The 18243-nt window shown below is 40.3% G+C and overlaps 1 protein-coding gene across 1 annotated transcript in view; it reads right to left on the bottom strand.

Annotated features, from left to right (window-relative positions):
• Positions 1-18243, bottom strand: part of LOC111150086 (procollagen C-endopeptidase enhancer 2) — a 64903-nt gene that overhangs the window by 14836 nt on the left and 31824 nt on the right. The window contains exons 3-5 of the mRNA XM_022507432.1: positions 11739-11994; positions 7333-7457; positions 3881-4017 (exon numbers count right to left, since the gene is read on the bottom strand). Of these exons, the coding sequence (XP_022363140.1) occupies positions 3881-4017; positions 7333-7457; positions 11739-11994 (518 nt within the window). The remainder of the gene's footprint in view (positions 1-3880; positions 4018-7332; positions 7458-11738; positions 11995-18243) is intronic.

Raw genomic sequence — 18243 nt, 5'->3', positions numbered from 1 at the left:
GGCCCGTGAGTCCTTCAGCTCTTAGGACCAGGATCTTTGCTCAGGGTTTCCTCCTGCAGCTCAGTCCTTTATCCAGCGACCGTTACTTTTCCGCTTGAAGTACAGAATGTGAAGCTTCTTTAGTTACGGTCTATTGGTAGAAAACTGTCTCAGCTCTTGTTTAAATGAAAAGGTCTTTTAACTTCTTTTATTCATAAATGAGAGGTTTTCCTGAGCAAATAATTCTAAAATGACAGTTATTTTGTCTCTGCATTTTGAGGATACTGTTCTAAGAGCTTCAGACTTCCACTATTGCTATGGAGAAGTCAGATGTTAGGCTAATTGGCTTCCTTCTGTGAAAATCTGTCTTTTCTCTCTGCTGTTTTTAACATCTCTCTGTTGTTCTGTGGTTTTGCTATAATATATGTAGGAATTGGTATATTAATATATATACTGCTTAGGATATATTGAGTTCTTTAATTTGATAATTGGGGTCTTTCATTTATAATGGAAAACTCGGCTATTATTTCTTCAAACATTACATCTCCTATATTCCCTATTTTTTTCTTATGGAACTCCAATTAAATGTATTTTAGAGCCTTGCACTCTAGGCTCTATGGCTCTTAACCTCTCTTTCATAGTTTCCATCTATTATCTTTTTATACTATATTCCAGGTAATTACTTCACAACTATTTCTCAGTTCCCTAATTCTTTTTGGAGCTATGTCTTATCTGCTATTTAACACATGTATTCAGTTTTCTGTGTAAGTTATCATATGTCTCAGTTCTAGAAATTTTATTAGGCTCTTTGTTAATTCTGTCATATCTCAAAGTCTCTTGTTTCTTTGTCAGACTTCCAATAATCTGCACCTTCATTTTGTATGAATTTCTTTAAGCATATTTATTTCACATTCTGCATGATAATTACTATATATGGCCTCTGATTATATTATATATTATATATTATTATATTATTATCTGATTATACTGTTTGTTTCTGCTGGTTCTTGTTTATGTTAACTTTTCCTTTATGTTTTGTGATTCTTTAGATTGGGAACTTATATTTCTTGAAACTTACTTATAGGAATTGTTAAAGCGTATGTTAGATGCATTCTTCCAGACAGGATTTGTGTTTTCTCCTCTCAGTCCCTCTGGGCACTACCAAATGGGAAACCTTAAATTCTGGGCTGCAGTCTTTTGTACAGTCAGGTAGTGTAAATTCTAACCTCAGACTCACATGTGGACTGGTTTTTGGTTAGGAATTCTCATGAGAGAATACCTTTACTTCCCTTTACCAAATGCCAAAGCCCAAACTGCCAATTTCCTTACCTTGATTCTTGGTGGGGAGGAGAATGAGTTCAGTCACATTGGTGTCACTTTCTATGGGTGCCTTACTTATGTTCTGGTCTTTGATCCAATCTCACCCCTTGCCTGGACCCTGAGCTCTGTCTCCTATCTCGAAGCCTCGTCTGCTGTGAGTGAAGTTCTAGGTTACCAAGAACTGGCACATGTCACCTGCAAGTACTTATCCTTTTGGATTTGGGTTTCTTAACATTTTTGACCTCTTATGAGTTCTCTTATTTTTTACCAACTGAGCAATGCTTAAAAAATTTTTTTTAACTTAGGAACACTGTTTAGTATTTATCCCTGTATGATTTTTAAAGGCTATCTTCATTTCTATATTGCCAGAAAATGAAACTTGAGAAAAATTTTTAAAAATATTTGAATATAAAGAGAAGGAGAGATATGGCAGAAAAAGCAACAGCAGGATAGAGTCAAGAAAGGGCTCCTGGGGCGCCTGGGTGACTCAGTGGGTTAAGCCGCTGCCTTCGGCTCAGGTCATGATCTCAGGGTCCTGGGATCGAGCCCCGCATTCGGCTCTCTGCTCAGTGGAGAGCCTGCTTCCTCCTCTCTCTCTACCTGCCTCTCTGCCTGCTTGTGATCTCTCTCTGTCAAATAAATAAATAAAATCTTTAAAAAAAAAAAAAAAAGAAAGGGCTCCTTTTTTTTTTTGCCCCTTAATTCAGTAGAACTTAAATTTACAGGCTATGGGAAAGAAATAAAAACAAAAAGGAGGCAGAGGTTAAAAAGGTGGAGATGATGGAGAAAAAGAAGAGGACTACTGGACAGAGGGAAGTATCAAGGGAGAAAAGGAGAAGGTCAGAAGGAGGATATAGGCATAGGACTGGCTTTGAATAAAGGAGTGTGTGGTAGGCTGAGTAGTGGCCCCCCAGTGTGTCCATATTCTAATCTTCGGGTCTTGTCAATACGCTATCTTATGTGCAAAGGGACTTCGCAGGTGTGATTAAGTTAAGGATCTCAAGAAGGGGAGAGTGTCCTGGATTGCTTAGGTGGGCCCTAACTGTAACCACAGGTGTCCTCAGAAAAGAGAGGTCTGACTCCAGAAGAGGAGAAGGCAATACGGGACAGAAGCAGAGATAGGAGTGACGTGCTTTGAGGATGGAGGAGGAAACCGCTGCCAAAACATGCAGCAGCTTCTTGAAGCTGAAAGAGGCATGGAAATAGATTCTCCCCTCGGAGATTCCAGAAGCAAGCCGCCTGCTGACAGCTTGGCTTTAGCCCAGTGAAAGTAAGTTCAGACTTCTGGCCTCCCAAACTGTAAGAGAATGAATGGGTTGCTACAAGCCACTCGGTTTGTGTTAATCTGTTAGAGCAGCAACAGGAGAAGAACACAGAAGGAACACCTTCTCTGAGAGCTTACAAATGGGCCTTTCTCTAACACATTCAGCTGGAGAGTCCAATTTGGGTATGGTAATGTTCAAATGTTAACCAACTTGCATGTATTAAGAATTCTTTGTATTATCAATCTTAAGCTAAATGAATTTAAATTGAAAACTACTTTGCTTTAACTCAAATGCATCGAGGGGAATCATAGACATGCATGTAAAATCAAGTGACACATATAATCTAATTATGTTTAAGCAACAAAGTGGAAAGGGTATTTCAATTGGCATAATGGTGACTTTGACAGCAAGCTATAGTAATTTTTTAAAGACGTTATTTATTTATTTATTTATTTATTTATTTATTTAACACAGAGAGATGGAGAGGATGAGAGAAAGCACAAGCAGGGGAAGCTGCAGGCAGAGGGAGAAGCAGACTCCCTGGGGAGCTGACACAGGACTTGATACCAGGACCCCGGGATCATGACCTGAGCCAAAGGCAGATGCTTAAGTGACTGAGCCACCCATGACCGCCCCCCCCCTTTTTTTAGTCATCTCTACAGGCTCAAACTTATGACCCTGAGGTCAAATGTTGCAAGCTCCACCCACTCAGTAAGCTAGACACCCTGAGCTGTAGTAATTTCAATTTCAGCCGCCTGCTTTTTTTCTCAGAACTTCCCCCATTCCACTCTGATGCCTGAGGTCACCTTTGTAGAGCAGTGACATCTCCAGGTATCTACCTAGCAGCTGCCTCTGGGGCATCACCAACCCTGCTTCTCTTATCTGTCTGGCTGTCGAGGCCTCACTACACACATCAATGTTGCCTTGCTTTCTGGGCTGGCTACCTCTTAGTGCTGGTGCTGTATGGGACTCTACAGCCATGGAACCCCAGAATTTGTGAACAAAACAACAACAGCATAGAATCCTCCAGAAAATAAAATATAGATATATAATACATATATTTATATATAAATAAAATATAATAAATATATTTGTATATTTATAAATAAAAATTTAAAATAAAATTTATAGATAAATTTTATAAATATAAAATAATTTATATATTTATATAAACATAAATAAATTTATAAATTTATAAATAAATAAAATATATTTATATATAAATAAAATATAAATATAAATATAATTGGGTAATTGACTAAAAAAGAAGTCTAGAGCCACTAAAACATTAATGAAATAACACAGGCACTACTTACGCAGGTGGGCTATCGCCACAATATTTTCCAATTCTTTTAGCGTCATTGATTTCTCCACCGTTGAACACAGCCACAAAATCATACCGGCAATAGTTGTCACGCTCAACATCAAACTTCTCAAATTTTAATTCTATAAGCTTTAGAGAAAGCACAACATTAGAAATATCAAGATAGCACTGAGGAATAATCTCAAATGGGAATCTTCCTCTCCCCAGATCTGCAAGATTTTCCTTGGTAAAGAATGTATTCATTCTGTTTGAATTATTTGTTTCTTATTATTTTCATATTTCTTCTCTAATTAACAAAACTGTGGTATTTTTTATTTTAATAATTCCAAAAGATCAATCTTAGTTAAGATCTTAAACTTGAGAGATCTGTTCACCTACAGTTACAAATGAATGGGAACACCATGTAACCCTAACAACCTATGTTAAGAACATAACTGGATACGTGTTGGAGTGGGAAGCAGAGGTATATACCAATTTCATTCTTCTCCTCTGACATGTCCCCTATGTTAGAGTGTGTTGAGGTGTGGTGTATGTGTTACGTATTTGGGTAGGTGAGATGCTGGACAGAGTTGCTCCTCTTTCAAGGGAAGGAGAATGATATTCCTATTATATGTAAGAAGATAAATTCTTTAGGACCAGAGATTCAGGAAGTAGAGATTGACTGAGTCTTCCTGAAGTTTGTTTGAAACGTGTGCCTACTGAGTTGAGCACAGCCTATTTGGTGATGTGGTTGATTTTTGAAGAGGCTGCTTGAGAGCACTGATAAACAAAGTCAGTGTTAGATTTCTTAAGTATTAGTTTTTTGTACTAGTACCAATAATAGTATCCTTAAGTTATTCAAGTCAATAGGAAGTTTTGTTTTAATAGGCAATGTTCCCCTCACAAGCAGATTTCCAGGCACCTCCAATTTGTGAATCAAAGGAAATCTCACTGGGTTCATCAATTCCCAAGGTACCCAGATAGCTGGTTCTACGCAAGTGGGCAGGCAACCCTCCCTGCTGCTTAGAGAAGATAATGGGCATTAATTTCTGTTAGGACAGGCCGTAGTTATTAGCTAAAGGAGACTCACACACAATAACTGGATGAAGATGGTAACAGCAACAGCACCACAGAGGGACCAGTGGTAAATTTTGGCTTTGAACATAATCGTCACATATCTACATACTTACCCACCTTTAAAAAGTCAGCACCAGTTATGGCTGAATAACAGCTTATTCATATTTAGCACTGTTTTAAATTATATTAAAATATTTCCTCTTTGGGTCCAATAATTTCTCACCGGTTAGTAATAAAATGTTTTCCAGATTATTAAAAATTGCCTGAATTTTCTCTACTTAGAAATTAGTCACATAATAACTTTTGGAGAAAGGATTAAAAATAAGTAAATAAAAAGGAGAATAAAGGGGAAAGCTATGATTAAAAAAATGAAAATAAGTCTTTAACTTATGCTCATAGGTTTGCACAGAAAGTACTTAGGACTTAATCCTCCCATTATATTCTTCTTTGACAGTGCTTCCATGATTTCAGGCATTGCAATAGTCATTAAAAATTACTTGGCTGGGGGCGCCTGGGTGGCTCACTGGGTTAAAGCCTCTGCCTTCAGCTCAGGTCATTATCCCAGGGTCCTGGGATCGACCCGCATCGGGCTCTCTGCTTGGCAGGGAGCCTGCTTCCTCCTCTCTCTCTGCCTGCCTCTCTGCCTACTTGTGATCTCTGTCTGTCAAATAAAATCTTAAAAAAAAAAAAAAAAAACTTGGCTGAAGCCAAAAATCACATTAGTAAAATGAAAGCCAAATTTAAGTTTAAATAATCAAAGAGATGAACAATGGAAAAAAGATGCTGAATTGTAATCTGCAAGGATAACTAGGCTGAAATTATTTAGGCTAATTAATACATTTCCAAATGTCACAGAGAGAAAAATGACCAGCACAATCTCAAGAATTACATAATGGAGGGGCACCTGGGTGGCTCAGTGGATTAAGCCTCTGCCTTTGGCTCAGGTCATGATCTCGGGGTCCTGTGATCAAGCCCCATGTTGGGCTCCTGCCCCATGTTGGGCTCCTGCTCAGCAGAAGCCTGCTTCTCCCTTTCCCAGTCCCTCTGTTTGTGTTTCCTCTCTAGCTGTCTCTGTCAAATAAATAAAACCTTAAAAAAAAAAAAAGAATTACATAATAGCTTAAATATCAAGAAATGTGATTTTTAAGTGTTAAACTATTAAAAAGTTCAATAAATTTGTAGAATCTTTCATCATTAAGTAAATGACCATATTTTTATTCTTGAAAATAAAACTGGGTTTGGAGATTATGATCAAAGTGTGTGTGTGTGTGTGTGTGTGTGTGTGTGTGTGTGTGTGTATGAGAGAAAGAGAGAGAGAGTTCAAATCACTAACTTGCATGGTATATTTGCCTGAATAATTTTCCATTAAAAAATCAATATATGACAAATAGTATTTGTGTAAGTCATACAAAAGATCAGCTTAGAAAATTTTTTAAAGACTTATTTATTTGTTTTAGAGAGAGAGAAAGAGCATGTGTGCACACACGAGTGGAAGGGCAGAAGGAGAAAATTCCCTGCTGAGTAGGAAGTCTGAGGCCTCCATCACAGGAACCTGAGATCATGACCTGAACCAGAATCAAGAGTGGATTGCTGAACCAACTGAGCCACTCAGGTGTCTAGAAAAGTTTTTTTTAGACAGTATCATAACACTCACCCTCTAGTGTTTGAGTAAAGTCTGTAGTGTTTATAACAATAATTTTTTAAAAGTTATTTTCCCAAGTCCACAAAGTAGACTTGGTCTATTCCCATGCTAAGTTTTGTCCTGCAATTCATATCTGAAAGTGGTTCCCAGAAATGGTAAAATTTCATATAACCACAAACTAATAAGCACTGGAAAACCAGACCTTCTCTGTTGGTTGTTTTACAGCAATGAATGAAGTTATTTGTGGGGGACCTCAATAAATTTTATATTAAACAACAACCAAAAAAAAAAATACCCGCAAGGCAGATTAGCCTTCAGACTCATTCTCTGAGGGGAAAATGTGGTGTGCCTGCCTCGGCTCTGTCCAGGTGAAGGCATCACAGTTTATCTGCCACGTGAACAAATGGTGACCTGAAACCTACATATACTTGGGGATTCCAGTCCTCCCATACTCAGTCACTGCTGTTTATAACACCTTCCCCCAGGGTTCAGAAATCTCACAGGGATTTGCTTACTATTTGTATTGAAATTTGAAAATCATATTTATATACTAGGAAATTAAATGCACAACTTTTGTAAGTCAAATAGTGCAAAAGCAATTTTAATCTGGGTCTTTGTATGAAAAGATACCTGCGTCCAGCAGGGCCTTCCTCACCCTGCATGCTAAGCTCTTGAGAGATGGGCCCCTTGCATCATCTAAGCAATTCACACATGCACGCTTTCTTCATGTTTTTAGGGAATCTTACCTGATTCTTTGGGGCTACAATGTGCCACACACAAGTGACTCCTGCAGGGTAATCTCGGTCTGGCCAGTTGGGGGTTTTAAAAGAGCCAGAAGGTCTTTCAAGGCGTCCTCCACAATACCGATCCCCTGAATTTTTAAAGTATGAAAAAAAAAAATCCAGGTTATGGCAATGCAACTGTAAGAAGACTGGGATTTAGAATATTGGTAATAATACAGTGAATAAAGCCAATGGCAGAAGCTCTTCAATTTTTTCCTAAAACATGGTTACACAGCCTTCTCCTCCCCACACCCCACCCCCACCAGCCACACACTGAATGATCTCTGTTACCTGACCTATCACATGAGCACAAGAGAACACAGGAGTGGAGTCAGGCCTATAACTTCTTTTCTTTCTGTTTTTTTGGGCAAGTGAAGACAAGACATTTGGGCATGAAACATTCAGGAATCATGCTGGCTCAACAAATCATAAAGACTTTAAAGAACCTTCATGACAGAGGTGTTTATTAATAGGATTAAAATGCATGCCCACGGACAAAATTTGAATATGTTGGCAGAGAATACTCTCATTACCAGAAAACTCTATATGCTACGCATCTTTAATAATTTTAAGAACAGATTTTGTTTGTAAAAAGTGTTTATAAATTTTCAGCAATACAAAAGAGCATCAAAGAAAATTACCCCAAATCCAACCACCTAAAACTAACCACAATTAATATTTTAGAAACATCATTTCAGACATCTCCATGCATATATACTGATAGGTCAACAGGAAAAATTTCAGGACAATATATATATATTTTTAAAATTTTATTTATTTGACAGAGAGAGGGAGATAGTGAGAGCAGGAACAGAAGCAGGGGGAGTAGGAGAGGGATAGCAGGCTTCCCGTAGAGCAGAGAGCCTGATGTGGGGCTAGATTCCAGGACCCTGAGATCATGACCTGAGCCGAAGGCAGAGGCTTAATGACTGAGCCACCCAGGTGCCCCAAAACAGTATTTTAATACAAAGTTCTAAATTTAATTTTATTTGAATTAAACTAACAAAAACTGAACTGAAACTAAGAGAACTTAATATACTTTATATTATTTCTTTGACACAGAAGATAATCATTCTTAAAAGCCATCTCTAAGAAAATGCACTATAACAATTGAGGCTGGATAATTTCTAAAACTTTTTATCATGGAAAATTTCAGGCAGATACAAAGTAAATAGAATAATATAATGAGCTTCTATGTATCCGTCACCCAATTTCAACAATTAATTATCATTCTACTGTTCTTTTTATTAATACCATTATCCAATCCCCACCACCTGCTTTATTATTAGAGATTTCAGGGAGGTAATTTCATGTACTGTGAAATGCACAAATATTAGCTGTACTAATTTGAAAAATCAATCTCCTTGTGTTAGCCACACTCCTGTGACCATACAGAATCCATTTCCCACCAAATTCCTGTATTCCTTCCCAGTCGGCCAACTCGTCACACTGCTTTTCTGAAAAATTTTACCTTAGATTAGTTTTATTCTAGTGCTTCCCAAACATGGACTCATGTACTGTGGACTCTTCTGCATCTGGCTTCCCCTGCACGGCGTCTGAGATGCATTCATGTTGCCGTTTGTATTCATAGTTTGTTGTTTTACTCTGCCGGGTGATTGCGGGTGTGGAAACACAATTTGTCTCCCTCTTCTTCTGCTGGACATTCCTTTGGGTGTTTCCAGTTCAGGCTATTGTGAGTAAAGCTGCTGTGAACTGTTTTGTACATATCTCTTTGTGGACATGCATTTTCATTTTTCTTGCACAAGTACCCAGGAAAGCAATTCCTGGGCCAAGAACAGCTGTCAATGTTTAATTTCAGAAGAAACACGAATGATTTCCCCTTGAGGCTGCAGCATTTTGTACGTCTCCAGGTACGAGCACTTTGGTCGTACTTTGACGATGTCAGTTATTTTTGCCAATCTGGTGGGTTTGTAACGGTTCCTCAGGGTGGTTTTAAAAATTTTATTTTTATTTATTTGACAGAGAGAGAGATCACAAGTAGGCAGAGAGGCAAGCAGTGATGGGGAAGCAGGCTCCCTGCTGAGCAGAGAGCTCGATGTGGGGCTTGATGTGGGGCTCGATGCGGAGCTCGATCCCAGGACCCTGAGATCATGACCTGAGTTGAAGGCAGATGCTTAATGACTGAGCCACCCAGGCATCCCAGTAGTTTTTTATATTTACCATTTCCAGTGGCTGTCAATCCTATTACCTTTGTGTTACCCTGTGGGACCATTTCCCTTCAACTTGAGGAACTTCCTTCAATATTTATTGGGATGCAAGAAATGTCCTTAATCCACTTTCATTTCTAAAGACCAGGTATATAATTCTAGGCTGATAGTTTTACTCCAGCTACTTTAAGAATGCTGCTCTACTGCCTTCTGGCCTCTACTGTTTCTAATGAAAAGAAAGCCATCCTTCACACCATCTTTCCCTTGTATGTGATTTGATTTCCATATCACTAATTTTAAAACTTTCTCTTTATATTTAAAGTTCTGCAATTTTGATGTTCCTCAGTGTGGCTTTTTAAAAATTTATCCTGTTTGGGGTGTGTTGATCTTCTTGGCTCTATAAAATTAACGTTCTTCAATGAATGTGGGTGGCTTCAAGCCATTATTTCTTCAGACATTTTTCCTGTCCTACTTGACATTGCCTCACGCTCTTGGGCTCTTTTTCTTTAATCTTTTTCCTCCTGGTTCTTCAGATTGGATCATTTCTATGTAGATCCATTGGCTCTTCTGCCATCTCCAATCTGCTTGAAAGCCCACCAGGTAAATTTTTAAATTTCAGATTCTGTCTCTTTCAGTTCTAGAATTGCTCTTTTATTCCTTTTTTTTTTTGTTTTGTTTATAGTTTCATAGTTCTGTTTCTCTTCTGAAATTCTCAATCTGTTTACTTACTACACATCTGTTTCCCTTGAAGTCCTTACGCATAGTTACAATAGTTCCTTTAAGTGCTTGTCTGCTAACTGCCACATCTGAGTTATCCTGGGACTGGTTTTTTTTTTTTTTAAGATTTTATTTATTTATTTGACACAGAGAGATCACAAGTTGGCAGAGAGGCAGGCAGAGAGAGAGAGAGGGAAGCAGGCTCCCCGCTGAGCAGAGAGCCTGATGCGGGGCTCGATCCCAGGACTATGGGATCATGACCCGAGCCGAAGGCAGCGGCTTAACCCACTGAGCCACCCAGGTGCCCCCTGGGACTGGTTTTTACTGACTGCTTTTCCTCTTGAATATAGACACACTTTTCTGGTTTTACCACATAGATACTGGATATTATGAGTGATACCTTACAGAGACTCTAGATTCTGTTGTGTTCGTGTGAAAAAGGATTTGGGTTCCAGCAGGCATTTCACTTGCCTAGACTCAAGCTCACGGTGGGTCTTCCTGGCCGCGCAGCAGCTGTAATCTCTGTTCACTTTCACCTTTCAGCTGATGCTTTTGTGACGGGTCAGCTGGACTCCCCTCTGTATACACAGAGTTTGGCTGTCACCCAAAGAGAGATCTCGGTGGATTTTACATGTACGTTCTGTGCCTCAGTTCCTCTGTAGCTCCCAGCCAGCATTTCCTCCCAAACATTCTGGCTGCTCTTGTCAGCCCCAGAGCCTGTTCCCTGACATCTCCAACCGAAATGCAGCGCAACAACCTAAAGCAAGAGCAGACTAGGAAATGCCCTCCGGGAAAAGGCTGCATATTTAACAGATCTTGCCCAAACTTATCTCTTCAGGGTAGACGTTTCTACCCATCGGTGCTCATATGTACTGACATGAAAACACCCAATATGTAGTTCTTAAGTGAAAAAAAAAATTGTGAAATAATATGAATGTATGATCCCACTTAGATTTTTAAAAAGCTACTGCAGAATTGTACCTAGAAAGGGATGGCAATCACCGACCACGTCTCTTTCCAAGATGGGACTATAATGGAGTGAAGGGATATGTTTTGATATCTGTATGTGTGTATGTGTATGTAAGCTTCATATTTTTACTCCAGGAATTTCTATATTTGAATTTTGATAAGAATCACATGGGCTTTAAAAAAAGAGACTTTTTTGAAAAAAATAATAAAAATAAACAAAATAAAATAATAAATAATAAGTATTATAATAAATGCTATATATTAAATATAAATAATAATAAATAATATACAATTATAATAAATAAATAAAATTTAAAAAGAGACTTTTTTGAATGGTCTCTTGGTGGTTCAACAGCATTTATTAGCTCTGCCTGAGAAGAACTGCTCTTCAACTTTAGGCTAAAGGAGTAAACACGTACAAAGAGCCTGGGACAGAGGCTCAGCCAGGGACAGGAGGCACCCACTAACCCGTAAGCCATTATTACCACCGTGATTGCTATTATGTGGAAACACTACCTCTTTCGTTTGGTTCAGCAGCAGAGAACATGGCCATGAAGCCATTCCCAGCCGTGTTGGCATCGGAAATCATCTGCACCATCATCTTGTTACCGCTGGACACAAGGGCTCCAGGCCGGAACGTGCCACAGAAGCGCCCGATACGCTGGCCATTGGTGTGACCATTGTACACGTCTACAAAGTCATAGCGGCACAGGTTGTCGCTCTCCAGATCTATGAATCGGAAATTAAGAACTACCACTTTTCCTTCAGGAACCTGGAGAGAAATTACCAATTGGAAAACCATGTTATGAAAACAGTATCTGAAGTCTTCCCATCTAGCCTGAAGTGAGCAGATTAAAATATAATATACCCAAGACAATGTTTTTCTTCCCACAAATCTGAACTAACCCAGAAAAGGTTTTCTACCATAATGAATTCCTAATAAAATATAAGTATTTATTGTCTTTGGACAAATGCTACAATTCATGAGGGAACACAATCTTATTCCTAGAGAGTTTATCTCAACAAAGTTGCAAAATGTTGGGTTAGTCTTAAAATTTGTAAGTCACTGCTTACAAAGAATACCAGTTCTGACTGGACCTTAGCAACCCCATTTGCAAATTGTAAAACACCATGGCACCCAGAGATATTGCTTGGCAAAGAAATATTTGAAATAGCATTCTTCACAAATAATACAACAGGATAATCTCAATATGTAGAATACGTCTATCAAGTTTGGATTGTTTGGCAATTGTGCAGTTAATTTACAGATACTTCAGTTTGGGTCCTGAAAAATCCAGATCAACTCTTTATCCTGATGACGCTGAGTAATTACCGAATCATCTCTTCTCAGAATCACTGAGTTTTTGTTTTCCGCATGGAAACTTTATATACCAGGTATCCTTGAAACACAATGCACTGATGAAAAAGTTGAGTTTTCACTTTCTTATACAACTTTCTTCACCTAATTTCCTCCATAGAATTCTTATGATGCTTCCCTCCTTGTTCCCTGAACAGGCAGAAAAAATGGCTACAAAAGCATTCGGCAGGATTCTAACAAAAGCCCCATTTCTTTTCCAGTGCACACTATCTTTTAATTTACTCATCCAAGCATTTGATCATAAAGTCTCACAACCAGATGCATTTTATCTTTTCAACTCGACGAGCTCTCCACTGTATGATGTAAGAATTTCATTTTACAGATGACAAAAAGTCAGTGATTTGAAAGACAAACCCACTACAGCCAACGGTAGTTGGTTTATATTCATCTTAAGTAATTATCTCCTATTCAAGGGTCAATAGATGCTTTAACATAAACATGGCTTCCTATGCTGGTGAGTTCAGTGCCATAGTTTGTTGTTGTTTTTTTCCCCTGTGATAAGAAGCAGTGTTTCAGTACTATTTGCCTTTGGTGTCAAAGACATATACACCCTATGGCAAAAACCGTAGTGCAGGAGTCTCAAAAGGATATTTTGGCTTTGTCATGGCTGTATTCTAATTGCTAGGAGCTTATCTTAATAGTGTATTAGAAGTTCCAAAGCCACAGTCTATGAAGCTGATAGCAGAAAATGCATTTTAACTTTTAAACATTCTCACTGCGATAGTTCTTGGAGAACTCCCCTGGGTTTTTTTGTTGTATTTATTTTTTTGCATGCAATCTCTAGTTAGCCTATGATCAGAAAATTACAAAAATGTGACACCACATCTGTAATCGTAAATATAAGCTATCAATCACTGAAAAGTTTCCAGCTCAAAAAAAACCCAAAACTGTTCTGAGCTACATTAATTTAACGTTGGTTGTCCCTGCATGAAGAGTGACCGTGTAAATGTGTAGATAAACTGTATGGAGGGTAATTCAAAGCTCTGAGACTCTTCCATGTACAGAGTGAGTAAAAAAGGGAAGAGGTGTAAGGATTGACCCCTGGGGGACTCTGATGCCATCAGGTCTTCCAGATACGGTCAAACTGAGTTAGGAAGTAGGACGCAATCAGAAGTCTGTGGTGCCCAGAAGCCAAGTGAAAAGAGTGCGTTCAAGGAGGAAGTAGTCTGCTGAGTTAGGAGTGGCTGCTGAGTCAAGGAAGATGACTGCAAGATGGCCACTGGGTTTATCAACCAGAAGTCTCTGGTTGGTGGAGCAGTAGGGATAAAGCCTGGTAAGAGAAGGATCAAGAGAAAATGGGTGAGAGGAATAGGGACAAAGTTTTCAAGGAGCTTTGCTGGAAAGATGAACAGAGTAATAGGTGGGTAGCTGGAAGAGGGGGTGGGGGTCAAGGCAGGATAGTTAAAATGGGCTCTATTAAGACTCATTTGCATGCCAATGGGAATAATTCCACAGAGAGGGCAAAACTGATAAAGTAGGAAAGAGATAGAGTTGCTGGAGAAATGGCATTGGGTAGGCAAGGGAAAATTTGCTCTAAGGCACAGATGTGGGGGGAGGGTCAGCCTTCCAAAGGAGCATGGACTGTTGTGCCTAGAGAGAGGAGGGAAGGCACCTGCAGGTGGGGTTGTAGGTGAGGCTGTGAGAGCAGATGAAATTTTTCTTCTGTGAAATAGGAAACAAGGTCATCAGCAGCAAACATGGATGTGAGAGGAGCTATCAGGAGCCTGGGAGCAGAGGAGAGGTGTGTAAATGGATTAAGGAAGTGTAGCAGGAGTGTCAGGAGTGCTGAGAGCTCACTTGAGGCAAATAAACCAAAAGTGAGGCCTCTTTGCATGGTCGTGGTTTCCCCCCAGCCACACACAGTCCCTGGGTGAAGATGCAGAGCAGGTGGAGGGCTGGACTTAAGCAGCAGAGCATGGGAGGTTGGTGGAGTGGGTAAGTTTGCCAAGCAAGGACTATGGAGGGAGGGAGAGCCAAGAGAGTTGAGAACATAGGCAGGGGAATGACCATAATGATGGGCCATGGCATCTAAGCTGGGGAAGGACAGAAACCTTGAATCAGTGGGGTGAGGGCAGTAACAACCTAGGTTGTGGTGGAGACAGGACAATGCAATGGAAGTGGGTGGCCGAGGAACAATGGAGGATAAGCTTATGGAGGATGGGAGCTGCAAGACCCAACAGGATCCCCCATGTAGGCACCCAAATTACTATGAATTATGACAAGGAAGAGTGTTGAAGACAGTGGCAGCGAGCCAGGGGCTAAAATTTTTAAGAAATGAGGAAAACTGCCCTGGGGATTTTCTACAACAAGATGAGCAAAGAGGGGAAGAGGAGGGCAGAGTCTTGTTTCACTTGCAAGTTCTCAGTTCTTTGGCGCTAAGAAAGCTCTGCTGATTCCTTTCTGAGGTCAAGCTGGATACTCATTTCCAACGGGATAAAGCAGCACTTGTTCAGCAATAGAAACGAGATTACGTCACTGAAATTTTGAACACCTGCTGATCCCAACAACATCCCCTGGCAAAAACCCTTTTGAAGGAAGGACGCAGAAATCGGTCGGTATCAGTTGTGGGTCTACTGTAACCAGAAACAAACGCCATTTTGCACCAAAGGCCAAGGGCAATCTGTTGCAGGTGAGATGCATACTTCAGGGAACCCTTTCACGACCACACAACAGCTGTTCTTCATTTTAATGTGAGTAATCAAGATTGTCTGGAGCCCTCCCATGTGAACTTTGCTTAGAGCTCCTAGAGGGTCATTCTAAAGGACTTTGTAAAGCATATTCTTCAAAGGTGACCTCTCCACTTGAAGAATCTACAGTCTATACTCTTGATTTTCCTTTGTTAAGGATATTAAAAGAACAAATGTATATATATAATATATATATGATAGAGTAATATAACAAACACCTAGGTACCAGCCATCCAGAACTAATTATTGTTAACATTTTGGCAACACATTTTTTTTTTTTTTTTTTTTTAGAGAGAGAGACAGTGAGAGAGAGCATGAGCGAGGAGAAGGTCAGAGGGAGAAGCAGACTCCCCGTGGAGCTGGGAGCCCGATGCGGGACTCGATCCCAGGACTCCAGGATCATGACCTGAGCTGAAGGCAGTCGCCCAACCAACTGAGCCACCCAGGCACCCTTGGCAACACATTTTTAATGTCTCTTTTAATAAAATAAATACAAGTTTTCAGATAAAATGAGGTTTATCATCCCCATCCCAGGACCCATTTCCCCCTCCTTTCTCAGAAGGGACCACTGTCATAAATTCAGTGGGTTTCCTTCTGTGCCATTCAAAATACTTTTGTATAAATATGTCTGTATTCATGCCAAATACATGGTTGTGTTTTTGTGTCTGTATTAAAAATTAATGAAGATGGGATAATGCTCTACATATTCTGCAGCCTGGGCATCCTTGAGTTTTCTGGGTGAGGAAGAAGAGAAGGGGGAGAAATAAAAATAAAAACAAAACCGCACAGGGGATACCTGGGTGGCTCAGTTGGTTAAGTGGCCAACTCTTGATTTCGGCTCAGGTCATGATCTCGGGATCCTGAGACTGAGCCCAGGTTCCACGCTCAGTGTGGAGTCTGTTTAAGACTTCTCTCCCTCTCCCTCTGCCCCTCCCCCTGCTTGTGCCTCTCCCTGTGCCCCTGCCCCTCTCTCTCCCCAAAATAAATAAATAAATCTTAAAAAACAAAAACTCATAGGCCCTTCACAAGCTATTCCTTCTGTCTAGAATACTTTCCCACTTCTGCCCTTCTTTCACTGATGTTGAGGGTCTCAGTTTCAAGGTCACCTCTTCTTGGAGGCACTCCCAGACCCCAGCTCCTCCTCCCACGATGGGCTCTGCCCAGTGAGCTACCTGCCCCTTGTCCCTGAGCATGAGGTCACTCAACCCACCTACTCCCTCACTGTCTATTCTCCCTGAAAGATGGAGCTCTAAGAGGCAAGTCTCCCTCCTGCCTTGGTCACTGCTGCATCCCAGCTTCTGGACAGCGTATGCCCCCAAGCAGAGGGGTCTCATGAAGACGTGTTAAGTGAATGAATCTGCCAGGTGCTCAAAGGAACACCAGCTTCTTTGCACAAACCCTGAACAAGGCACCTACTAGGCAGCCCCACCTCTTGTGTCCTAGTATCTCCTACCCCCAGGAGCAGCAGAGTTCCAGAAGGCTGCTCTCCTTTCTAGGTCATTCTTTACAAACAAAAGAAGATGCAGATCTTTTGGGAAACCTTATATTTCAAATCTGCTGGGATGCTAATACTTAATGCAGAAACTCCATTAAGATGCTTTTTTTGGTGGCAATGGAGAAAAAGCTGCTGTTTTGTGAGATTATATAGACCAGGGGATTCATTATCTGCCTGTAGAAAAACAATTCTATATTCATGCTTTTCCCTGTCAACAGCTGAGTCCTGTGTGGGCCAAAGCCTCATTCATGCTGCAACAATGACCTCAGCTCACCCCACAGCCCCTGGGATGTCCTTACTGTCACTGGCCAACATGCCAAGTGCGGGAGCTGCTGCCAGAGAACCAATAGGGGAAGTAAATTTTAAGCTGATGGTTTGCATTTTCAGGATCCTGGGAGCAAAATGCAAAGAGGGCAGCCTCTTTTGTACGGAATCGATTTCTGTAGAAATGGTAATTCTCCTTCGTGTCTGCAGCTTTTCTTCCCCCAACACACCATTTACTAATTTGAGCCAAAAGATCTGTTTCTGCAGCATGTCTGATTTTTTTTTTAAAGCCATTGTTTTAATCTCCTAAAACTGTCCTCCTCCACAAACAGACCTTTGGAACTACATGCTCTAAAATACAAGGCCGCCTTTTATGTACATGAAGTTCAAGAGGTGTGCACCTTGGTGTCATCTCACATACCCCCAAATGCAATGCAGAGAAATTTCCGTGCAAACTATGCACCAATATTTGGCTCTATTTCGGGGGGGGGGGGCGGTGTGGAGGGGATAAACCAGAAGCTTACAAAAGCTTATTCATGTATATTATTTGTATATTTAAATACTTTGTATATTTAGATATCTTTAGAGGGAATCTTATAAATGTTTAGAAAATAAAACATACATTTTCATTAATGGAAACGTGATATTTTGAAAATTCTGGGTGGGGGGAGATTGGTAATTTCACCCAAAAAAACCCTTTACAATCTCATGCTGGAAGAAGGGAAGACACCCCCACCTCAAGCCCAGCCTGGCTGCACCTGTGGACAATAGGTCACACTCCTTGCTATAAAGTGTCCAAAACTTTCCCACTGTGCTTAGAATAAAATCCTCACTCACTGTACACACTTAGCATATATCACATGCCAGATATTTTTCTACGCGCTTTACACATGATCTCATGTAATCCTTTACAGTCACTCTATGAAGTTGCTATTATTAGCCCTATTTTACAGGTGAGGAAACTGAGGCACAGACAGGTTAAAGCCCTGCATGACATGGCCCCTATCTCTGACCTAATCTTTCCCTCTCATACAACAATTCGGCCATGCAAGGATCCCTCCAAACCGGTTTTCCACCTCAGGGTCTTTGCGAAGTTTGGCCCCTCCGCTGGGCACAATCTCCTCCCAATATTCACGTGTCTGCCTCTGGGCCATCCTTCAGGTCTCAGCTCAAGCACTGCCTTTCCAGAGAAGCCTA

This window comes from Enhydra lutris, unplaced genomic scaffold (assembly GCF_002288905.1).
Source record: "Enhydra lutris kenyoni isolate GAN:26980312 unplaced genomic scaffold, ASM228890v2 scaffoldscaffold2, whole genome shotgun sequence".
In the NCBI taxonomy this organism is placed as follows: domain Eukaryota; kingdom Metazoa; phylum Chordata; class Mammalia; order Carnivora; family Mustelidae; genus Enhydra; species Enhydra lutris.
The sequence above is the reverse complement of the archived record's forward strand: the minus strand, read 5'-3'. Positions and strand labels throughout refer to the sequence as shown.